Source organism: Osmia bicornis, chromosome 2 (genome assembly GCF_907164935.1).
Source record: "Osmia bicornis bicornis chromosome 2, iOsmBic2.1, whole genome shotgun sequence".
Taxonomy (NCBI): Eukaryota; Metazoa; Arthropoda; class Insecta; order Hymenoptera; family Megachilidae; genus Osmia; species Osmia bicornis.
The window spans coordinates 1,621,337-1,648,253 of record NC_060217.1 but is presented as its reverse complement, the minus strand read 5'-3'; the positions used below and the strand labels follow the sequence as shown (position 1 = coordinate 1,648,253).

General features: G+C 34.7%; 1 protein-coding gene across 1 annotated transcript in view; it reads left to right on the top strand.

Annotated features, from left to right (window-relative positions):
- LOC114876214 overlaps positions 1-26,588 on the top strand; it is a 185,533-nt gene extending 158,945 nt beyond the window's left edge. The window contains exon 3 of the mRNA XM_029187443.2: positions 23,452-26,588. Within this exon, the coding sequence (XP_029043276.2) occupies positions 23,452-24,903 (1,452 nt within the window). The 3' untranslated portion in view covers positions 24,904-26,588. The remainder of the gene's footprint in view (positions 1-23,451) is intronic.
- Positions 26,589-26,917: the final 329 nt, after the last annotated feature.

The following is a 26,917-nucleotide window of genomic DNA, read 5'->3' as shown; positions in this document are numbered from 1 at the left end:
CAGCCTCGTACTTACTTACCAAGAGTTCTGGTCCGTTCTTGATCTTTTTTTTTTTTCTTCTTTTCGTCGCATATACACCGACGAACAAAGACAAACGGCAGCTGCTAGCATCTCTTCCTTCCTTTGCTTCGTGACTACTCGTTACAACATAATTCAAACCGCCGACACGGGCACAAATATTATGATAGACGATCGGCTGTACATTCGGCGGAACCGCAGCTTTACTCTTTGAAAATGAAAATGAGAGAAACAAGGAAATCTTGGTCTTCGTGATACGCTGTTCCCTTTACAAGGCGATGTTGAATTATGGGTACAATCTGGTACCTACTGGAAAGAATTAACACCTTGAACTCCACAGTGAAAACGAACATATGTACACCAGCACATTGAAGCTTTGATTATTAAACATATAAATAATTTTTAAATTGAAGTTCACAGTTTGTTTACTGGTGGTAGTGTATTTATGGTAATTTATAGACTCTCCTATACATACGAGTCAATTTATTTATCACCCTAATAATTTATTAATATTTATGTTTAGAACAATTCACAGCATTTCACAGTCCATCATTTACCATCCTAATTAATTAGAATTCTACTGTATCACCTTACCCGAAAAAACTATCCTAATTTTCACCCCCTGTTCTACAAATATCCTACAATGTTTTTACCATAAAACGACCATAGATTTTTGTCATTTTTAGATACGTCCCTTATTCCTTGTCACATCCAGCCACAGCTTATTAACCCTTCGTTGCATAATATTTTTAATATTTATATTTGGAACAATTCACAGCATTTCACAGTTCATCATTCACCATCATAATTTATTAGAATTCTACTGTATCACCTTACCCCAAGAAACTACCCTAATTGTCACCCCTGTTCTACAAATATCCTACAGCGTTTCTACCACAAAACGAACAAATAAATCAACAGAAGTTTAAGAAACAAATCGAACGGTCTGGTTGACCAGACAAGAATTCTCGCGTTTAGCACGAGCCAAGCGACGCGACGAGACGAAATAAAAATTCGACGAACGGAGAATTGCATGCGCACACCGGGCTCGAGTAATCTGTCTTGCTTGTCGAAAATGGAGAAGCTGAACCAGACGGAGTCGCTTTCGTTTCGTCTTGTTTAGCGGTGTTCTCGAAAGGACCAACTTTTAGGGGTCTCTTGGTGGAGGTTCGTGGCTCGTGGGTGACCAGTGGGCGTTCGAGGAATGCCCCTAAATAATCCTGAAGGATAGGATCCTCCTTTCGGGCCACATTCGAACCACTAACGTTTACCCTTTTTTTCGGGTTCTCAAATTTTCGTCCGGCTTCCCCATGGGAAAATGATAGGGAAACGTGGACAGGAAAAGTAACGTCTTACTTTAAGGATATATCTGGCAGAGATTTATAAGGACCTGTTTGTTTGAGATTTTCCGCTTTTTTTTTCATTCCTTTTCGTTTTCGAAGAGGCAGATCTGGTATTAAGTAACGGTATCTTCCTTAGCTTTCGTAACTACGCCCCATTATTGTTTATGACATTTTGGATTTTCTACATTTCGATTGTAATAGAGATTGATATTCTGAAGATTTGCTGTACCGAGTGTTTTTGAAGGGTAAATGTTACTGAATAGGTGGAGTTTAAGAACTTAGGAGTTTATAATTTGTTATGTAGTAACAATTTTTAACTTTTTCTAAGTTAAAAATTAGAAAATTGAGTTTACTGATTTTTTAATTTTAAATCTGTACACTTTGCAAAATACTTTAGTATTTTTTGTTTTTTAATTTATATTTGTTTCTTCAACTAATCATAAAACATCATACGATTAATTTTAAATAGCTATGTTATTTAAACACTTAATATTTAGATAAATGAAACACATTAACCTGTTCCATCACTCTGACCCATAACAATGTCATTATAATATATACTGGTTTCCAAAAGTTAAGCATAATTTATAAAATGCACATAATTACCAATTATGCTTAACTTTTGGACACCAGTGTATATATCTTCTTATTTCTCATATTGCATTATACAAAAGAAAAGTATTTTGTTCATATTTTAATTGTTTACCAATTATCTAATACGAACCTTATGTAATCTAAGAATATTACAATATCCTTATATTTACAAACTTCTTGTGTTTGAATTATTGCCGTGGTATAGTAATATTTTGTTAAAATGAAAATTAATAATTTACTATACAACATTGCTTACTAATTCCAAAATATAATAGTCCTGATATTAATAATTCAGATTTAATAATTTGGAGCATAAAATAAAGTTATTTTATCATTTACTTTGTAGGACAAAATATTTGAAATAGTATATTAAATATTTATTTTCCCAAATTTTATTCAAGCTCCTTTATGGAAATCGTGTCTAAACGTTCTCTATAATTAAACTTGAAACGACTCGTATGTTAATGAAGGATCAAGCAACGGTTGAACGATGAGTATCGAAGAAATAAAGCGAAGAACCACTGTGAGTTGCGAAGTAATGTATCTTCTCGCGTGGAAGACACTGACATCGTACTTCGTTTGGTTTACGAGCGCGGTTTCTTTTGACATGGTAACACGAAAATACACGTCGCATACCCGATCCGTTGCTAGTTTAACCTTAGACACGTCTAAGAGCGTAATTCTGCGTGCACCAGCGTACTACACGCGCCAATCTCGTAATTTACGCGAACAAGTTCCTACCAAAGTGGGAGCAGAAACATTTTCCCGTGGAATTAGCGATCCCGTCGAGAAGCTGGAAGTTGCTACCGAAAAGAATTTATGTGAACGAACAGTCATCCTTGCTCTCGAGAGAATTTTTTACTTCCTTACTTTAGAAGACGAACTTGCAATTATCTCCATTTTCAAAACAATTTTATATTATAATAAAGTTTGTTTACAATACAATCATTTGGATCTTACTTTTCTTCATTCGTTAAAATTCTCGGATAAATTTCCGAATGGCCCAACCAAAATTGAGAACTCTGGTTCGGTATACATATAACCTAAATTGACTACCAGAAACCGATTAAAATTGGTTTCAGAGCTGGGTGTCTTACCGTTTTTGAGATATCGTGGTAAGAAATTTCTGTACAATTTTGGGACTACGTATGCGCTATTCGAGGTAAATGTTCGGAAGTGTCACTCCTGTCAGAATAGAGCTGATTTTTTTTATGTGGTTTCTTACAGTTAAAAAACATCATATTTAATATTATTATGGCAGCGCATCAACAAAAACAATATCAATAAATACTTTTTTAAAGACTTTTATTTGTCGATCTTTCGAACCTTTTATCAAGATTTCTAAAAGAAATATTCTGTTCTTTCAAAATACAACAGACATACAAACTATTTTGACAATTCTTCATTATAAAATTGCTGAACAGCATCAAAGATGGCATGTATGTAAGTACACTGACGATGAGTTGCATTGAACTTGTCGCAGTGAAGTTGGCTACAAATCGGCTCACCAACGCTGCGTGAATGCGTTAGTGAATTTGTAGCCAACTTCATTGCGACAAGTTGGCCACAAATTCACTAACGCATTCACGCCGTATCGGTGAGCCGATTTGTAGCCAACTTCACTTGTCGCAGTGAAGTTGGCTCCAGATTTACTGACACATTCACGCCGCGTCGGTGAGACGATGGGCGAGATCGGTTCACCGACGCTGCGGCGTGAATGTGTCAGTAAATCTGGAGCCAACTTCACTGCGACAAGTTCATTGCAACTCAGTGTACGTGTTCGACAATTATAACCAGCCATATGGTAATCACGTAGTCCGAATTTTGGGATATTACCACGACAATTCCAGATATAAACAAAAAACAAAACATCCCCCACGAGTTGAACAGTAACATATTAAATTCGTCTTGCTGACTGGGGGGCTGTGCCTTCCGATAATACCGATAAATATGTTGCTTCGTAAATTGTGTTTATTATTTCTTTATATTAAAAATGGGTATCGGTATTAGTTAGTATAGCATTTAGAATTTAGGGGTAGTCTAGGGGGCTCAGCCCCCCAGTCAGCGAAACGAATTAAATATGTTATTGTTCAATTCGTATAGGATAAAAAAAAATCTTTAAAGAAATATTTATTGACATTATTTTTGTTGATGCGCTGCCATAATAATATTAAATATGATGTTTTTCAACTGTAAGAAACCACACAAAAAAAAATCAGCTCGATTCTGACAGAAGTGACACTTCCGAACATTTACCCTATTCGAACCTAACCTTACCACGATATCTCGAAAAGGGTAAGACATCCAGCTCTGAAACCAAGTTTAATCGGTTTCTTGTAGTCAATTTAGGTTATATACCGAACCTGAGTTCTCAATTTTGGTGGGGCCATTCGTAAACACAGCCAAATTCTCTATCTTCTAAATAATTTCATTGAAAGAGAATCTAGCAAAAAGCGACGCAATAAATTACAATTCCCTGCTCCTGCAGTTTCCTCCTTTAAACAATTCACTGTTAAAAAAACAATGCAAGAGAAGAAAAGAGAACCTGTTCCTAATCCTGTTAGCTCGAGGGCTCGCGTCGTTGACCAAATTAGAAAAGGAGAATCTGAACCTACAACCCATCCCATCTGTCTACGTCCCCTAAAATACACGATCGACGATGTCTCGCCTATTAAACGATTAACACCTCGGAATTAGCGAGCAGCGTGATATAAAGTGACCAGTGGAGTATAAAAAAGAAACGAAAGGAACGAGTCGACGCGTGGGCTGTTCTTGGTTTCGAATACGAAAGTATGCAACAAGAGAATCGGCATTCAAAATTCAATCCAGTGATTTACGGTTATTGACGTGGACTCTGGTACTGGATAGCCCCTACGGCGCGGCGTCTAATAACGCAATTAATTCGCTAATTCGATTAGCTGTTCGCGACCACCTCCTTCTCGAGTTCTACAAATTACCGTGGAGCGATTAAGGCGCCGTAAATCTTCTCGTTTCGTCCATCGACCACACAAGCCTGTTCCTACAGCCTGTGTTGCGAATCAATTGCCACACGAGCCTGTTCTTTCGTTCGTTTCATTTTTACCCGAGGATGCTCGTTAAGGATACCTATACACAGTGGCGTAACTAGGATTTTTGTTTCGGCTGCACCAGAATCTTTAGCTTTACTAAAAGTGTCAAAGATTATAGTTAGTCAAAAGGTAATGGTCCTTCAATAGGCAATTCTAAAGAATTTTCTATACAAAAATTATGCAGCTTTTCAATTATTTAACTGCATACATTTATTTTTATAGACTTCACGAATATTCCAAAGTTTTGTCAAGTAAAAATATTGATTTATTTTTGTTCTTCATAAAATAAAAAAAGAAACGAAAAAAGTGCATAATCTGTACAAGTATGACTATAGACTTAAGCAGAATAAAAGAAAAATATCAAAAGATAAAAAAAATGGCGAGATATAAAGTTTCTTTTTTTCGGGAACAAAGATATCTGTTTTTTGAATAGCAAATTTAAAAATATTGATTTACTTCCAGATTAGCCGATAAAAACGTGTTTCATATTACATGGAAATAAAAATGTCATACTTGCTTTATCAAGTACTTCCAAAATACCTTAAAATTATATTTTTGAAATAATAAACTATCAGAAGATAAAAAAACAAAAAAAAATTTGACTTGTTTGTTCTTTTATTAAAAGGATGAATTATTCAAAAATTACTAATAATAAGTAAGTACACTGTTAATGTTACTTGCCCTCTGAACCTTACAAGTCAACAGCCTATTACATTTCTAAGCAAATAATCACATAATCACATACAATTCCTTCCTAGGAAGTACTCAGTGAAAAGTAAATGATTTAAAATATAATTTCTACTTGTTTCGCCAAAGCAATATTCATTTCTATGATTGAATAACTCCTCATCCAATGTGTTGTTACTAATCAATGCAAATAAATCATGGCTTCGTGTCCAGTAATAAGGAACAATTTCACTCCGGCTAAACGACTTTTAATTATATATTCGAAATGCAGATGCGTGTCGAAGCATGTGTTGCAAATGTGAAATGAACCTTGAATGATTTCGTGTTTTGTACTAGATATATTATCAGACATATGTTACTGTCATGCGTTTCTAATCGCCGTTATCAACTGAATTGCAAGTCTGTTAATTGTACAGTAGGAAAGTGAAAAGGTTGAAAATTGATTGCTACTATGTCAGTTATTTCTTAATAATCATTTTCGTCGATTTACTGTTTGATGACCATACAGTTTATCAATGGCTTTTGTTATTTTCGAAAAAGAAATTACTCAGAAAATTACATTTGGGAGCTCTTATAATATACGTCATAAAATTATTTAAAAATTGGAATTAGTGCAAATGAATAAAAGTAAATTTAATAATATTTTCGAAATACATATTGAAATAATAGAAAAATAATTTTCTTTAGTAAAGATATCGATAAGATTTATTTTGAAAGGTCCAATCTTTTTTCTTTTTACTATTCTATGATTTATTTTGCATAATTTTTGACAGAACTACTTGATCTTAAAATTATCAATTACGCAGCATATCTATTTTGCTCCCACAAAGTTGATTATCTCAAATTCTACCGATTTTCGTAACAATCCTAATCTTAATACTGTGTTCACCGTTCTTCGAACTTATTGGATTTAACTCGAATTCTGGGTCTCTACGTAACATTCCTAGTTTTAGAACGAGACACCGATTTGTCATTCAATAATTTTATCTCTAAAAGTTATATAATTTCGCGCAAAATAAAACTAAATCGTCGTTGATTTTCTTCATAATATGTAAAGTATTTATTTAAAAATAATATCTGTGTTTTTTATAAGAATTTTTTCTTTTATCTCATGAAGCGTTTTATTAATGAATTTCGACACTTTTTGACATATTATAATTTTAATATTATACATCTTTATTTAATGAAAGCTATATATCCATGATCAATCATAAAATATAAACATAATTTCAGTGAATTCATGATACCATACAATATAGCAACATTTGAATTCGTTCGACAAAATATACAAGAAATTCAGTTTAAAAAAAAGAAACGAGATAAAACGAAACTGAAGGAATTACTGTCTTCTATTTCAAACGATGACAATCCACATTCCACTCTATCTTAAGCTTTTGCGGGACTTGTCCTCGTTGTCTTACTTTCACTATTACATCAACTTTTATCATGATTTAATTGTATTATTAATATTAATACATGAAAATACTTTGTTTAAAAACTAGTTAGCTCTGTAAAATAAAAAAGATAGAAATTTGACGATATTGTATCGTCTGTTAAGATGAACCTACCCCTGTAGTGTCTAATACTAATCGTTAGTAAAATCCAAGGACTAATTGTCAATATATGCATTCATTGCGCGAAAGTTTAAAATTAACCGATATTATTGATGAATTAACAAATAAGAAATCAGGAAAAATACAGCTCTGATTTTACAAGTACCTAATGTTGTTTCTTTCTAATATCCCGTTCATTTTTTTTTTTGAATAAAATTAAAATAAATATATCATTATTTTTATGAATATTTACCATCGTCAATTATATAGAACTGTCATAAAAACATGCTATAGACTTTTAGGAGTTGGATTAGATTATGAATCTAATCGCAATTCGCATTGATAAAGGCAGCCAAATGTTTCTAGCGCGTAGCTAGCTAACAGCTCAGCACCGATCCTGCTTAAACATTTTTACAGTACCTATCTATTAGGGATGTGCGGGTACCCGATATTACGGGCTCGGGCGGACTTGAAAAAAATCGAGCGGGCTCGGGCGAGCTCGGGCGGGCGTCCGATACATGCGTGCAGTCGGGTAGCCCGACTATTTCGGGTTCGACCGGGTACAGTCAGGCTGACTCGGACGAGCTCCCGCGGGCTGCGGCCCGCGATCCAATTCCCATGTACTTACTTGTTAATACTTGCAATAAGCATGTGCAAAATCTGTTTTATATGGAATTTTGGAATAAGATAATTTGAGAGCTCGTCCGAATCTGCCCGATTATACCCGACTGCACGCATGTATCGGACCCCCGCCCGAACCTGCCCGATGTTTTTCGAACCGACCCGGCTAGTCGAGAACTCGACACATTAGTCGGGCCGCACATCCCTAATACCTATACGAATGCTCGACATACAAGTATTATTATCACAATAAAGAACTGTTAATTTTCAGTTTATTTTTTTAAATAATTTAATAATAATATTGTTACAAACAATATTAAAATTTAAATTATACCTTACCCTTTAATAATTCATAAAAAATAAATTGTTCCACATATTTTTCTATACTTACCAAAGATAGAAGAAACAATTGTAATTTAAATGCAAAGAAAAGGTCGTAGAATGTTCGTTATCCAAATGAATCCCAGGCGAAGCGAATTCTCATTACACGGTTATTTACAAAAGGGGAGCAATAACCCTGAATACTACCCTCTGTCCCAATTAAACTTCGAATTATCTTCAAGAACAAACGGGGCATCAAATGGTTTTCTTGCGACGATAGAAGGAAAATTGCAAGCCAGAAGCAGAAACGAGGATGGCCTATTCAATTATTAGAGTCACAGACGCGTATAGAAATGGCTGCTGAAGAAGGGACTAGAATAGAAAGCATGAACTCTACAAAATTATCTGGCTCGCGTGTAACTTCTCTAACAAATGCCTGATCACAAACTGTCACGCGTGTTCAGTTAATTTGCAACAAAGAAGACGTTGTCCTTAATAGACTGTACCGTCACATGAGAGTGCAATTAACGAGACCCGTTGTCAATCGAGCTTTCAAGAAGTAGAGTATCTTGATCATTGTGGAGTAATGTCCTTGGGGTTGGTTTAAGAAATGATTTGTGATTCTGCGAAGAGAATTATTTTTATTTAGGCAAAAGTATTCATCAAGAAATATTAGAATTTTGGTAGAAGAGATAATTAGAATTTCTTTTATTCAAAAAAAAAAGTTATTGAGCTAAAACGTACAAATTAATAAAATTTAATTTCATAGACATTAATTAAAGATGCAAATTACAGGCAAACTGTAAATATTACCTATCTAAATGTTTCCTATAGATTTTATCAAGAAATATAAAACCTTTATAAACATTATAAATACGTAAAAAGTATAAATATTTCTTATCCGTAATTATCTGAAATTACTAATTCTAAACCGACAGATTAATAAAATTTTATTTACTATACGCGTTAGTCAGAAACTCTAAGGTGTTTCATAAAAAGAAAGGGTCTTGATTAAATAAGCTCTCTTGTGTTCTCGTAACGAGGAAATAACGCAAAACCTGAAGGTTCTCTCTTCCATGAGACAACTTTGCTTTTAATTGAAACACCGACATCAACATGAACGTCACTTAATCGTGCCAGTTAGCCGTGATCACACAGAGGTGGTTATCATTAAAGAAAGTGATCATCGTGTTTTTTCACGAAAGCGATTGAAACACGGCAGCTTGTGTTTTCTGATAATCCTGGAAATTGTTGGGATGAAAACGAACTATGGCGTTGCATCGATAATATGCTGCGTCATTTAAATCGTTTTTACACACATGGAATATTCTGCGTGGGAGAAGGCAAATTTAATGGAATATTAACGAGGATATGAAAGAACGACGACCATGAGACAGGTGTAATTTCCTGCGAAGAAATCAAATTATGAACACGCTTATTTTCCATGGTAGAGAAATACATAAAAATTTTCCTGTCTTCTTAATTATGTCGAGAGGATATCGGATAAGAAAAACTGTTATCTACATATATAATTGCTGGGAAATTAAGTCAATGTTGTACAATCAATTTCTAATTTGCAAAACCTTTAATGGTTATACAGTTAAATGATTGAAAAAGTGAAGCTTTAATAGTATTTTAATGATTGAATTTCTACAATGTCTTGTGGGTTATGAAAAATTGAATGAAAGGTGGAATAGGTTCAGCAAGATTACATAATTTACTAAATAGTTTATTATAAAATTGTGTACAATTATAACTAATAGCGAAGAAGAAGAAATTGATATTATACTGAAGAAATTATTATTTCAGTTAATAATTCCAATTAATAAATATTTTCCGTATACTTGTGTTTATCACTATCAAATGAATCAAATTATTAAATATTATCAAACTTAAACAAAATTATTTTGAATAGTTTTTACTTGAAATCTTTATATATATATATTTCTTCTGTGCGTCTGTATGTGACTGGACTCCTCCTAAACGGCTGGACCGATTTTGATGAAATTTTTTCTGTTTGTTCAAGTTGACTCGAGAATGGTTTAGATTCACAATTCGGTCCACTACAAAATGTTTTTTTAATTAATTATTTATTTATAAGTTGTTGTTAATCTTGGAATGTTTTACATTGGATCCGGCAGACAGCGCTGCTATCGCGGTGACAACAACATAACAAATCGCAATATGACATAGCCTATGTCCATCTTGAAAGAATAAACAGTCCAATAGTGCAAATTTCATTAAAATCCGTTTAGCCATTTAAACGTGAAGAGGAACAAACGATCAGACATTTTCACTTTTATATATTAGTATGGACAGGGACAGGGAAATAGGGATAGGAATAAGGACGTAGGGATAATAATAGTTGATTAAAATTCCCGGGCAGAGCCGGGTAACGCAGCTAGTATAATATATAAAAACATAAGCTCTATTTAGAAATGAGTAGGATGTACAATTCTAAATTTTGTAAAATTCTATTAACAATTTAAAAAATTTATTCTGTTTTCATTTCTAACAATCTATTTACACGAACCAAATAATCATTATTAACTCGTTCACATTGAACAAAGAATCACAAGTGAAAAATGAATCAGTTATTTTACACAAGAATATTAATTACAAATAAGTGTCTTACTACAAATCAGGAAAGCTTACACCCTACCGCGTGTTGTTTTTAAACAGGCTGTTCACGTGAACCAAATAGTCGTGATTAAAACACCGAACTCGTCGTTTAGACGATAAACACAGTGTGCGCAAGAGTTTTCACGGTTAAAATGACCTTAGGAGTCTCGGTTGCAACACGTTGCGCACACAGTGCAAGTTGTGCCTTACAGCAAGGATAAATCTCTTATCCGTAGACAAGGAGCGGTGCAGTCGAGTCATAAAGTTTTCTCGTCTAGGTGTAAAACAGCGTGCAACAAGCGGCCTGGTGCTGGTGGCACCGCGAAATTACGCTCTCCATTAAGTGGGTTTTTTTTTCTAACGAGACCATTATTTACGATAAGTTCGCCGTAAACGGCGATATCCCGGCAAATGCACCTGCGAACGAGTGGCGAGCATGCTACTCACGTCCGTCCGCATCACGGAAACGCGTACACGCCGCGCCGTGTGTACGATGAAAATAATGAGATTGATCGCTCACTCTTGGCGCCGTGGTTCGCCTTGTCATTATGTGACGAAGAGCACAATGAAACACTGTGGGAAAGATAGCAAACATGTATATTTAACAACGAAGACTGAATTGTTTTAAATATTTTAGGAATATATCCTTTGTATCGTTAACCGTGAGACTGGACGAGAATGGAAATTCTTGTTACGTCTATTACTGTATTTTGACGACTACGTTATGTTTTTAGTTTTCATTTATAACGAACACATATTTTGTTTACACCAATTTTTATCTATAATACTTTTATTTTCTATTCATCTTTTATATTATAATATGTATAAAACAAAAAAAGTAATAACTACAATTAATTGCAAAAAATATGTATGAAATAAAAATTCATTTATATAATTTGTGATATTTTATGAAAAAATAAGATACTTCCCTTAGCAGGATTTGAACTTGCACCCAACAATAACGTCAACTTCATACACACGCGTCTTACCACCAACATCATTTGTTTGGTTTCTATAGCAATTTTCAATAAATTATACACATATGATTCAAAATGACAAATATGTCAAATATCTTGTAAACTATTACTTAGTGTTTTACGGTGAAAACTATACGAGTAATTTTAATATCCGAAGATCTATCATAATTCCAAGTTTCGCTAAAATCAGAGCGTTAGATTTCGCGAGCTCCCTTGTAAAATAAGATTATTTATAAAATTACTAACTAATAAATTGAGATAAAACAGTAAAAACAGATCCTAAACTTTTACAAAAGATTTGAACAATATGTCACGATTGACTTGCACGCAAATTTGTATGATGAGAGCTCTTTCAACTACATATCAATGCATTTTCAAGGTGATTAATTTTGTGAAAGACCCAAGCGAGGATGGAAACTTAGTAAGGCACCAACTGTATGCGATAATAACTGCTATTGACTTCACTATTGTGAGCAGTAACATATCATCAGAAGAAATAGGAGAGATGTTGATCAAATCATTACACACAGCTAAGGAAAAACTTAAGCAATATTGTCACAAGAAAGAAGGTGTTACGGATGCTGAGTTCAAGATAATAATTAATACAATGAGATGGGCGGAAAGGTTAACAAAGCAAACATTTGGAATAAATGGTGTTGTAAAGCCTATGGGGTTTTCCAAGATTCTGTCAGATCCTTTCTTCAACTCTTTGATACCAACCGTTGATCTGAATGCGATATTAGACAATTCAGAAACATCTGATCCAGAAGAAGTGGAACTTTAATTTCTCAATCCAACTGAACGGGAGGAGAAATTCATTTTTTAGAAGGTAAAATCTACCCATTCTTTTATTTACCAGCTAATAAATTATAATTAATAAATTATACAATAAATAGGAATAAAAAGTTGCGCGCCTATGGATATTTCTATTGGAGCAAAGTTTCATCGAAAAATATTTCGGTACCAGATATGGTCGTTTGCACTCTGACAGTGAACGCGTTAAATACTAGCCTGAAGGAGGATCAAAGAGAACCTCAAGAAGCAACAGTAAGACGTATCCAGACGAAATTGCGCGTAACAGACACGGGGCGTGCAAAAATGATAATCTGGCCCGTGGGACAGGCACGTTCTCTTGCCACGAACGAGACGGATAATTTATGGCGGATGAAACGGTGATGCAATTGCGCTCGTACATACGTTGCACGCTGAATATGGGGTAGGAACCAGTTGACTTTGACCCCGCATGAACCGTCCAACGAGTTACATACATATCTCTCGTACGTGTATGTACATCTTTGCGTGTACGAGTCGTTGGATGAACACGTGTCACGTCAAACGACAGGTAACAGGCTTGTCGGTCGATTAAGCTACGTATGTCTCGTTTCAAATTCTGTGACATTAATTCGTTGACATCGGCAATTCAACGGGGCTTGATTCACTGCTCGTCACAAAACGCATATTACATGTATAGCGTTTTACAAGGACGTGATGCTCGTTAAAATTTTGGATGATGGGAAAGGTTAAGACGAAAGAGATTTTGTTGATTTTTCGAAAAGATTCATTGTTATGCGGAGGGTATTGGTACGACCGATGGATGAGTAAAAATGTATCTGGATAGTTCAATGAAATTTGCTATAATGTCATTTTATAAACCGCGAAGCAAATTCATATATAAAAGTTTTATTCTTGAGTAATTTTATAATAGAAAGTTTCTTTAAAAAAGCATGAAATATTAACAAGATCTAACACAATTCTTACGAATACAAATTCGGTTGAAATTAATGCTAATTGTGAGATTAATAAGTAAAGAGTATTGATTGAAAATAATATCAATTAATAGAAAATATTATTAACGGGTAGTGTTATTTTTCTGTTTTTCTCCTGTTTATGGAATTATTAAAATATTCTATCTTTTATTATTTTAAACACTAGTTCATCTTGATTTAGAATTTCTCACTTCAGAGCTAAAATGTTACTTTTTAAAAATAAATAATCTTTTAATTAATGATTAGAGGAAGAAGAAAGAAATTCAACATTCTTAATAATATCAATGTTATGACTTTATTTATCAATCAATTGAAGATATACATCTTACTACCACCACTGTCAGACTAAATCAGAATGATAGGAGAAGGAAACGAACTTCTGATAAGAATTAAAATCATTTTTCTTGTTTTTAACATTGCCAAGGAAGAGGATGCTCTCCCGTGCTAACGATCGATCCGATAACAGTAATTACAGTTGCTTTTAAATGGTGGTTTAATTGCTTTAAAATACAGTTACTTTATCAGCTTCGTTGATAAATATAGATATACTAAACATAAATATACGCGCAATTTGACTTCTGCGGTAACCATTGAGGCCACCAAGTCTGACTCGCGTTTCAGAGGAAAAGGCTCGTTACAAATGTTACGTAATCATCGCTTTAATGTTACTGCAGCTCGGTTTGTAGAGAATAGGTTTAACTTGACCATTTAAAATAATTTTTAACTACAGTTGATTGTAAGTAAAATTTTGAGAAAAGACATTTCAAATAACGTTTAAAATGGTATTCACATGCTTCAGAGTTCAAATAAAATAATATTTTAAGTAGAAAATGAAGTTTCGGTCAAAAAATATTATTTTGTTTGAAATTTTGAATAGTACTTAAAACAGTTTTTCTTTCAATTTTGGTGTAAAATTATTTTCACTGTCGAAATTTCACTTTCTGTTTAAAATATTATTTCATTAAATCATAATTAAATGCCGTTATTGAAATAATCAAAATGACGCAATTTTTTTAGGTAATAGGGAAAATAACGATACAGGGGAAGCAAACATTCTCAAAATTTTAATTTTGACGATATTAACATTGAAAATAATTCAGAAAGTAAATAATATAAATTGTATACTGAATAAAAATACAAATAATAGAATAAATATTATAATAGTTCAAATTTTCCCGAATAAGCGTTTATACATATAGGTACAAGTGTCGGGAGGTCACAGACTTGTATAGATCCCCTTCCCTATATTGTCATTTTCTCCAAGGATGTCTATGGACAAGGGCGGGAACCCGGGACACCACCACTTTTTCTACAGATACCTGATTTGATCGCAATTGTACGTCAAATATATGTATAGCTATAGTTATAAGTTAATTGAGCTCTAATCAAATTAATCAAACTCTAATCACTACTAAATCTATCAAAGTATACAAGCACGGTGTACTTTTATAGAATTTTGATTAATTATCATCCGTACAACTTAATTGTAGGCTCCTCTTAAATTATAACTAACGATATCTCGTTAATGTTAAATGATTCCCTCCAATTATTTTGAACAGTGTAGTACAAAATTAATGATATTAAATCTCAGATCTACCCACAGATTAAATACAATACCAATTGAAAAGTATCCAACTTGTAAACGGTCAGAAGTAGGTAACATCATGATTATGTTTGCCACTTGGAGAAATCGTAATTCCGTTCGACGTTCGCTATAATTTATTTGACAAATTACACGTTTCGGTTCTCATTAATTGCAGACCTACCATTAAGTTCGAGGCATTGGAAGGGAACAGATTTCCGTGCTCAAGTTAATAGCGTCTGTAAAATAGCTCGTAGTGTGTTGATCCGATATATACATACATATATTGCAACTGGATTGGCAATTGAAAAATTATACACGAAGTCAATCCATCCTCCGTAATTTGCTAGATAAACAGCATCGACGTCTGTAATTGATACTTGCACAACATATTAAGTTAAAAGCGTTTGAAGGGTTAATGTTATCCGAGAATTGCAACAATCAAAAAATTAAACGTCAATCTGTGTATTTGTATCGTAATTTCTTCGAATTAAATTTTCGTGGTACTGGTTAAATAAAAAAGTGTTACTTCGTGAATTATACAATTTTTAATATAATTTTATGTTAAATACTAAATGATTTATCTTAATGTAATATTCAAAGTACAGGAATAAAGTTCACTTCATCTGTATTTATTTATTGATACAAAAATTGGAATAAACTAAGTAAGTAGAGTTTTATCCTAAATCATTGATTCTCAGATTTATTAGAAAATCAAATAAAAACATGACTGAATATTTCAAAACGTATTTAAAAATTGTAAAATATTTGTTTATAATTTTGCATACAAGATTACGAAAAGTTTTGTGATATTCTATAAGAGTTTAATTAGAAGTGTACTTATAAATGTATTAGGTATACAAATCAATTATGTACCTTTTTTCTTAATTGAAAATTTATTTTCAAAAAGTTACGATAGTTCCAATTATTGAAGTAATCGACATTTTTATTGTATTCTTGCGCTGCTTTTCAAATACGCAGAAATGCAAGAAAATATTCAAATTAAAAAAAAATACACTCCTTTTTCGAAGTCAGTTAAAAATAAAAATTAAGCAGGCGTAGTGCTAAAGGTACTCAATTAATTTATTCACCTAATATATGATGAAGAAATTTAATTGCTATTAGAATCACCTCATGTAAATTGTTTTCAAGTTCACTAGTGTGAATTTCACAGTGTTATTATTATTATCTTTTGATAAGGGTTATTTTTATTTATAAACCCTCCAATTGTATCAAGTATGTTGTAAAAATTTATATCTATAATACAGAAACTTAATTATCCTTAAAATAACACATTAAATTTATTAGAAATAAAATTGATATTTGCTGAAACCTGAAACTTTCAACAAGTTCAGAATGACAGTCAAAATGTTAAGTGTCTACAAACTTCTAAACAGAAACGAGGATGATTACCCTTCTACAATACAATTGAAGCCTGAAAATGTTAAAACAACGTTCCAAGAGATCAAAGCTGATATTTTGACGGTGAGTAAGCAAACTTCGCAATATACGAAAGGAAGTTTCATGGTTGCAGACAGGATAGTGAACAGGAGCCACATGTCCACGACGTATCTTTCACAGAGAAAGGAAATCCCGATGATTTCAATAATTTTGCCGGTGCATTTTTTCACTCGAGCTGTCGACAGTGAGAGAAATCGGCCATTCGGTGGCACGTAAATCTTCCAGCGAAAACACAAAGGTTTATTTAGGTGTCACGTTTAATGCATGATCGCTCGTTTTCCTTTGCTTATGGCAAAATTCAAGGGTGAATTCAATTGCTAAGTGAATAATTGCGGTACAACATGTGCGTTGCCCGACGAAACGCATTTTACCTAGTATTTCATATTTATGGACGCCTTAAGGAACTCGTAGAAATGATTTAAATTACTACTCAGTGATTCTCAACCTTCTGTGTTGAGAAAAGCAATTCGGCAAACAACTATCATCGTTATCGATATTCTTGCGCCATTTATTGGTAGCATTTCAAATCTAAAACAGAGGATGAGAAAATATTCAAATGTAAAATATTATTTAATTAGACCGACGCGACGTAATATTAGCACGTTGACTACTATGCTAAAGTTATTGAAAATTTAATTAGATCATATTCTTATTTTGCACAAATCTTATCCATTATTTTCACAATATTTTCATAATTACAGATACCTACACGATACGAACATTTTTAACTAGATAATTTTCAAAAATATCTAATAACATTGATAATTGAATGCTATGGAAATTTAATATCGTTGAAATAGCAACCTACGAAGGAATTTCTTTTCCTTTAGATGCAAAACTCGAAGTAATATTAATCAATAGGCTGTCAACGAAACGGCGTAGACGTATGCGCCGAAATGTGCATAAATCGTAAAAGTTATTCTCGTTCACACCCTCAACGTATCCACAAATATATCTGGTGAGATAAATTACATTATTCGAGGGTCAATGCGATCGTTCTGTAATCATGCCACGCACATGCCGCTCAATGAAATTGCTATTTCGCGGTATTCCACATTTATCGTTGCTATAAACGAGGATGTGGCCAGACATCAGAATTCTCTCCTTTTATTTTTATATTTCTCCTTCATCGGTGTGAAAATTAACGAGCTACGAATTTGACGTAAATCAGAGAGAAATACCGATGTAGATTTTCTTAACGACAAATCTTTCTTGTATTGCACTTTGATCGTTCATAAATTAGAATAACATCTGCTTGGTGCTTTCATATATTTTTCTGAAAAATCAACTTTCGAGAAAGATTTTATGAAAATTTTCTTGAGATAACAGATTCAACTTATTTAATAAAAGAAATTCAGCTAATCCCTATTTAACGTGAAACACCCAATATTATAGGTTAATTTTTTTTATTAAATAAAATTTTAGCTGCAATTGTAATAATTTCAAATTTTGTATGGTAGATTTTATCAAAAACATACACATTTACATTGTTGTTGTTACATTGTTACGATTAAAATCATATTTTACATGAACTGTGTAAAAATGGAATAAAACTTGAGATAAAGGGTTTAACCGTACAAGCATGGTGAATCGGTCCCCAGCATCAATTTCGGTTGATATTTGCCTTTTATTTAAAGAACTGTGAGGAATTTCAGCCCCCCCCACCTTTTTAAGGGGCATATGACAGGAAACAAACCTAACTTTTACTATTTTTTTTTTCTCGGAATCTTTTAAGATATTTGAGCACACTAAAGTGCAAATAGTAGGTACTCATTAGCTGTACTTCATATATGTTTTTCAAAATTTTTATCCGATAATTAAGAGTTGAAAAATAATAAATCAATTTTTTAAGGTGATTTTTATAGACAATCCCTTAAGTGACACCCGCTGACAAAATTAAGAATAATCCTTTGTTGCTTAATCATTGTCTGTAAAAGTTTCAAGAGTGTCGAATTGGTACAACATGATTTAAAAAAAAAAATTAAACCAATATAACGCCCCTTCATAAGGCAAAGGCAGCCTGAACGTTAATGACGCTCATCCTAACCAACCTACTGGGGAACACGTTTTTATACCAGAAACAGCTCTCAGAAAAATATGAACTTTGTTTGCCTTAAACTGTATGTTTTTAAATAAAAAGCATTTAGTATACTTATATACCTTAAACATTCCATTCAATTGCCATTCAGTAAGATAGCTTAATTAAAAAAATCAATTTGTTAATATATTATTTAAATAAATGACTGTTAGTTAAATGCTTTATACATAAAATAATTTTTAACAAAAAATACAACCGACTTCGAGATGCGCTAAAAAGTGTAAAATAATTTATATTTCGTTTATACAATTACTTAACAATTATTAATAAAACCTCTTGCTGCATTAACAAAATGCGCTAAAAAGTATGAAATAATTTCTATTTCATTTATACCAATACTCCACAGCTATTAATAAAATCTATTTAATCGTTAAATATTATACTAAATACATTTCAATCTTTTCGGAAGCAGCGTAAAATTAAAAACATTTATTCTACTAGAAAGATCCCAGTTCAGGTGTCGACAACCTATGACTCACGGGTCACCAAGTGACCCATTTGATAATTTCAAGTAAACAATATTCAACGGGAATCAACACACCCATTGCGGATTAACTACATTACATCAGAAGTGTTGCCAATTTCTGATACAATCGTTACAATTACAAATGTTTTCAGCCGTATCTATAACGTTCCGTATTTTTTCTTACGACTTATTAATTACCAAGTTCGTCATACCGCAATCAAATCGTTATTGGCATCATCGTTTATTCGGGTATTTTTAATTTTGCGCCGCCTCCGAAAAGGTTGAAATGTATTTAGTATCCTATATATTTAACGATTAAATAGATTTTATTAATAATTGTTAAGTAATTGTATAAACGAAATATAATGTATTTTACATTTTTTAGCGCATCTCGAAGTCGGTTGTATCTTTTGTTAAGAATAATTTTATTTCACACTTTTTAGTGGAACGAGCAGTATTTTTGGAATACCGTAAGGCGGTTTTACGTTTTTATTGGTTAGGTAATAACCATAAACAAAAGAAAATATACTAATCAAATTTAGATGGTTAATAAAAAAGCTATAATTCAAAATACAGTCCAAACTAGCTTCCAGCGACCGATACATGAAGGAGCAAGCCAGCCCTTCTTTTTTCAGCGACCAATTGATAAAGAAAATGACGAGGTCTACTTTCACGGACAATGTTGAAAAGTCACAATCGGTACATTCCTCGCAGAGTAATGGCTATGCACTGCAGACACCAAACAAGGAATATTTTGCAATAACAATAGTTATTAACAATAACAAATTCCATAAATTTTTGCAAGTGGGATCATCGCGGAAATATCCCTTATTAGATGTGAAAGGTTTTATCGCGATTGGTACATTCCTTACAGAGTAAACGCCGAAAAATATAAATTACGTTTTTTGCAATAAAAATCGTCAGGAATAAACAAATGCAGAATATTTTTTTACGGGACCAATCGGGAGATATACTCTACAAGTTGCAAAAGGTTTCGTTTTGATTGATCCATCCGTGTCGGAGCAATCGGTGAAAAATATAAATCAAGCCTTACGTTTTTTGCAAAAAAATCATTAGCAATGAAAAAATGTAAAATGTTTTTCTAACAGGACCAATCTGGAAATATACTCTACAATAGGACTGGTCCATCCATCTCGGAGCATACATTTAAAAAGAAAAGAAAAAAAGTATATGCATATACATATATGTATACTGATCGAATTGAGTAACCTCCTCCTTTTTCGAAGTCGGTTAAAAAAAACATACAGTTTACGGAAAGTAAAGTTGATGTTTTTCTGAGAGCTGTTTCTGATATAAAAATCATGGCAGGCCGGCGAAACGTATTCTTTTGTAGGTCAGTTACATTGAGCGTCACTAACGTTCAGCCCGTCTTTGCCCTATGAAGGGGCGTTATATTGGGTTTCTTTTTTTTAAAATCATGTTGTACCTATCCGACACTCTTGAAACTTTTACAGATAATAGTTAAGTAATAAAGGATTATTTTTAATTTTTTCGGTGGATGTCACTCAACGGGTTGTTTATAAAAATCACCCTGCAAAATTTATTCATTATTCTTCAATCCTTAATCATCGGATAAAAGTTTTAAAAAATATACGTATATGAAACACAGCTAATGAGTACCTATTATTTGCACTTTAGTGTGTTCAAATATCTAAAGCAGTTTCTGAGAAAAGAAATAGTAAAGTTTAGGGTTGTTACCCGCACATCTCCTTTATCAGTGAGGGTAGGGGGTTGAAATTGCTGACAGTTGTTCTTTAGGCAAAAAGCATTATGTGCTATCAACTGAAATTATTGGAACCGAATTGTTTGTTTACAAAATTGATTAGGAGAAACTTAAAATAATTATAAGAACCATAGAAAAAAAGGTCATTATGTTTAAATAAAACCGAGTCAATGATACCAAATAAAATATTGTAAAATTTTACTTATGTGATAATAAGACTTGTGTTCTTCTTGTTAGTAAATTAAACATTGTAACCTTTTCAAACCATTAAGGTAATGTTGAATAATTACTGCAATTATCATTCCCGTTGTTGAACATCCTGAAACCATTTAAAAGCTCGCAATAAATGTATCCTCTATAATCAGTGCAGCTTCATTTCCATAAAAATCTCGTAACAAGTAATGTTTCGTTATTCAAGTACCATTCTTAACACGATCACCATCTTGAAAACACAAACTGAATCCTATATTTAGAAGATTGATGAACATCCTATAATTAACAAATTGAATCCTCTTCTCTGATTATAATGTAGTACAATCTATCACATATCGTTGATTACAGTACCTAGAAATTTCAATTGAAACGCAAGGAAGTTAGTGAAAGTAAAATTATAGCTAGTAAACGTTTAAAGTGGAAGAGTTAAATGAGTAGAAATTGGGCGGCAACATTCAACGGTGTAAATTCAACGTTAAGTCCTCAATTTGCGATTCAATAGTCATAATAACATGTCCGGTGTTATTCAATTTACTCAAACGTTCTCAGCAAACCTGTGACGTATCAGTAACAACATTGAAGCAGTTACTGGATGAGTAAATAAACACATTCAGGACATAAATATGTACATACACTGCCGGATTAAAAGGAGGTCTAAGGGGGGCTGTAGCTTCGGGCTCCACTTTGTAAATTTTTGGCAGGTGCCCCGTTATAAATCCATTTATTAGATATGTCAAAAATTATTGAATGACGTACTGTTACCCTTTTTCTTTAACATTAAATGTTTATTAATTTTATTAAGAATAAATATTAATTTTTAAACTAAGTTTATCAACCAAGGGGGCTTTTGAAGAAATTTTCATTCAGCCCTGTGTAACTAATGTAGCTAACGGTATGATCCTAATAATTCATTACAAAATTAGCAAAATTAGCTTCAGCATTAATAATGTAACTTTTCATTGAACATTTTGAACCCTTTATAAAAATATGGAGATTTAATGTGTAGTAACTTAATAATTTTAACTGCTTAAAAACAATTACAGTAGAATCTCGATTATCCGAACTAATTCTGTTTAAAATATTCGGATAATCGAATCTTTCAGATAATCGAACGATTTATATTAGAAACACATTACGTACGAAAAATGATAATTTATTACATAATATATGCATTACATACCTATATTGTTCACTTATTTTTATCCTCCCAATATTTTGTGCTGCCAAATTGCATTTTTTTACAGTAAGTTAACAATTCCTACTATATCACATTGTGCTGATTAACAAAAAATACAATCATCATTATTTATTACAGTTCTGTGATATATTTTCTTTAAGAAATTGTGTCAGTTTTGATTCAAAATAGGCCAAATTTAAAAAATAAAGACTTACATCATATTTCGCACTGTTATGTAAGTCAAGAACTTAAATTGTTTCTCTCCAGTTTCTAAATTGAAAAAATAAAATTTGAAGAGTGGAAAGAAACCTAGGAAATTCAATAAACACAAATTAACTTCAACCTCCAAATTAACTAATTCTTCTTTTTTTCACAAGATTTTACCTTGAAACTATACTGTAAATCTGTCTGAAATTTGAAAAAGAAAGAATATCTGATAAAATTAATTGGTTCTTGAGAACATCAATTTTAAGTAGGAAGCAACAAAACGATTTTGGGATATCTTTCTATTGCAGAAATCGTATAAAATCCAGTGATAGTTATCGATCGATAAGACCAATTACTGGTCATTATCACGTTGTAATTGTACCGTTCAAGCGTAAAGCATAAAAGCGGTGATGCTCGGAATCGTCTTCCCCTTTAACACACAATTCTCATTTCGTTGAGGCAGACTCTCGAAAGCGGGTAAACGCCGGTCAAAGTATTAATGGTGTTTCCCGATGGAAGCTAAATGAGCATTAAGCATACAGTGGAAGCAGCCAGACCGGTGAGAGATGCTGCACACCGAGCATTATGTTTTCGCTGGCGTTACGCCGCGCTATGATTTCACTGTCCGCTTTATGGTAACTCGTTTCTAGACGAGCGGAAGCGGCCTCGCTCTTCATCGGCTCTAATTACAGCGTTTATCCGACGGTTAGTAGAAAAATTCTGGCGAGCGTAAAGATTACTGCGGCGCGTAACGAAAAACCGACTTGGCTTTATGACGCCGAAACGGAGCTGAATAGCTGGTTAAAAATAGAAAAATTACAAGAACCATATGAACCTAAACGGAGATTGGAGTTCAGTCAATCAAATTGAACCATTTTTCTATGTTTGAACATTAACATCGATGTCTGACCATTTTTTTGTATTTTGTTACAGCGAGAGTACACAGACGATTGCGTGTTCAACGAGACCCTCGAGCAGCACAACTATAACACCTACAGTTCGGCAAAATGGTCCACGGCGAAGAAGACCCTGTATCTCGGGCTGAACCGGCGTGGACAGCCGAGGAGGGTACAGGCGAAAGGTCACAACCTAGGCAGACTGTCCGCCTACGCGCGAGTATTAACTCAGGTCGCTCCATCGGAGCGGGTGGAGGCGCTTCAAAGGCGGATGTTGGGAGCTCAGCACAACGTTCGTCATCGGCACAACGTGCATCGCGGCGACTTGATCCAACAATCGCTCTGCCCCACTCTTCCGGTACAGGAAAAGGACGGCAGGGACAAGTTCAGGTGTCGCAAACGTAAGAAGAGGAAGAAGAGGAAGCGACGATGCAGACCGGGCGAGAAACCGGGTCCTCAGTGTCAAATCGTAGAGGAGAAGGGTGAAGGGAGCGCGGTACATCCGGTTAGAAGCGAGGCTTTCCCTTCGAACGGAACTTCCCTGGAGTCAAAGAGGTCCTGCGAAGGGGCTGCGAGCGAGGAGGCATGTCGAAGAGAGGCGCTCTCGGTTCCGTCTAAGAAACGGAAGCTGCGGGTCCAAGAGGCGGCCGAGGTGGTGGCAACTGTCGGCAGGAATGTCACCGGCAACAGCAACGGTAAGAGCAAAGCACCAGCGTCAAACGCAAAAAAAGTACACGCCGCTGGCAGCATGAGTCAAAGTAAAAAGCCTAATTTGACGGACGGGAAGAAGAAAAAGAAGAAGGGGCCAGCAGCGAGGAGGAACGGAGCGGTGCCTCTGCCCCGGAAAAGGTTCACGCCTGGGAGCAGAACGGACAACACGTCTGCGGTGCCCACGGCAACTCCCGTACCGATCTTCGCAACGTCCTTCTCCTCTTGGTGGTCTCCTGGTGTGTCAACCGCCCCTTCAGAGAGAGGAGTCTCGCCTAGGCGCAGAGGCAAGCAGGCTTCCTCGCGGAAAAACCAGTCTTCCGGCAATCCACGTCGGGTAGGGAAAGCTTTCGGGAAAAATCGTGCCAAGACGATCGACCGTGCCGTGAATACATACGAGACCACCGTTAATCCCGACCAATCGGTGACCGTGAAAGTTCCTCAGACCGTTTCCGATCGATCTATTCGAAATTCTTCGAGTCTATCCCCCGACGACGTCGCGGACGATGTCCCGAGATCTGAATCCTCGTTGTCTGAATCCTTGTTTATCGACGAAGACGCGTCTTCGACATTTTCGAACGAACACGTGACTGCCGTAATGGATTCGACCACCTCGATCGAGGCCACCGGAACGTCCAGCACGTTCGGGTTGCTCGAGGAGGAGAACAAATCGGTCGAAGAAGTAGCGGACAGCACAGACGAAAGCGACAGGTTCGACACGCCGGAAATTATTCAGTCGACCACCACCCCTGGCATACCGTTCGAGAGGTTAGCTATGTAAGCCGAATTACCAGTTCGAATTCGGTTAAACTCGATAGTGTCCACTGGGATGGATTTATTTGTAAACTTACGTGTACATAGTAATCATGATACGATACGATTTACAACATACTCCACATTCATGTATGACGATTGCGTGCGCATGAAGTGTTCCGCGCGTCAAACTCTCGGTGTTTCGATCCGCCGCGGTGCGGCGCGCCGGTGGCTCTTAATCGAAAGAAAACAGAATTCACTTGATATATTCTTGGAATTCTTGCTTTATTTTGTGCTTTCGAGGTGTCTTATCCATTAAGATTATTGCAACCAATGGGAAGTAAACCAATCTTAAGTTTGCATGCAACACGAGGATCCTTTTTGCGAATAGTTTGCTAAATTTACAAGAATTTAATTACATTCATTTGTTAATTTTTTATTAGCTAGGCCATCTCATACACGCGTAACGAATACAAGGTACCCTGAACAAAATGCGCAAAATAATTATCTTAGAATTAAGCAACGCTAGATGCTCGTCGCTTCTAATAAAGGTAGAGATAACCTAACAGAAAAATAAAAGATTACGTATACGTCAGTGCATGCGGTAGACACCTCAAATCATGCATGTTCAGCCTAATTAATTTCATCGAGTTCGACTCGCTTCGATTTCGAGCCACATTTGCGATAATTGCCGCAAAGCAGGCGTGCTCACTAGTGTCGACGGAAAGAGATTGGAACGTGAAATGAACCGTGTACGTTTCATGGTACGTCACGAAGGAGCGTGTCGGCCGAGACGGCTTGTCCGCTCGGTCTTTCCTCGTTATTTCGAAAAGACGTAATTACCAATGGGAAGAGACGGGTCTTATCAAACGACGGGTCCGTTGTAACGAGCAGAAAACTCGGCTCTTAATCCGTAAAAACGATTCGCTGTCGCGTATAGAATAGCACCGCGTTCCGGATCGTTCGCGAATGGACTAATTACGCGAACGGCCTCGCGAGCGCAGCTGATTCAAACCGAACTGTTTTCATTAAATGCCTGACTCGTTGGTATTCCTTTACACCGTGTCCAATGAAGATGTTTTCGCTTATGCCGTGTGGAAATTAATGTATTCGTTCACCATCAACCCTTCCGTTTTCTAATAAGCCGAAATTCGCCTTGATTAGACCGCGATCAATTAAAACTGCTCGCTACAACGAGACGCCTTGCACGACGTTAAGTTAAGACCGTCTTTTTAAATTCACTTTCTTAAAAATTTTCAACTTTGTTGTTCGGCGGACGAAGAACACCTTGTACATTATCTGCGATACGTAGTTATAATTAACACGGCCCGCGATTCGCGGTAAGAGAAGTAATGATAGTATTTGAACGGAAGCGAGGAGCACGGGAAACGAGACAATGTGCGATGTCGAACGAAGATGACTAAGGCTGGGACTAACGTTCGACGAACAACACCGAGAGAGACACCATGGAGAACAGACTGTCAAGGTAATAGCAGGGTAATCGAGGGAATTAAGGAGACGATGATTAGGTCGGCATACGGTCGTCACAAGAGGCCAATCATATACGCCAGATAACTATGAACGTTATTTACGATTTCGCGGTGATTTTCCCTAGGGAGATTACAAGCGTCGCGTGTGTTCCTTTCCTTATTTCTTTTTATAGGCTAAACGCATCGAAAGTTTGGGTATTCAGGATTTTCAGATAGCGATGTAGTAAAAAGAAAATTCGATAGGAGAAGTTAGAGTGTTCCTTAATTTTTATGTTGCGTAATCAATTTTATCAATGGTTCTTAAATAATTTCAATTTTAAAGAAAAAAAGAATTCTATTGATACTAACTTAACGACTATTGGCAGTGTTTTTAATGTTGTAATTGGCATTTATCAAAATTAAATTAGTTTATTCACTTATCCATGACTAAAAAGATGTCTCTTCTGTATTTTATTTATCTACTAAAAATAATAATATTAATAATAATAATAATAAAGAATTAGCCTAGTTTATTCTTACAACGAAGAAAATACATTTTCTGATGAATGACTA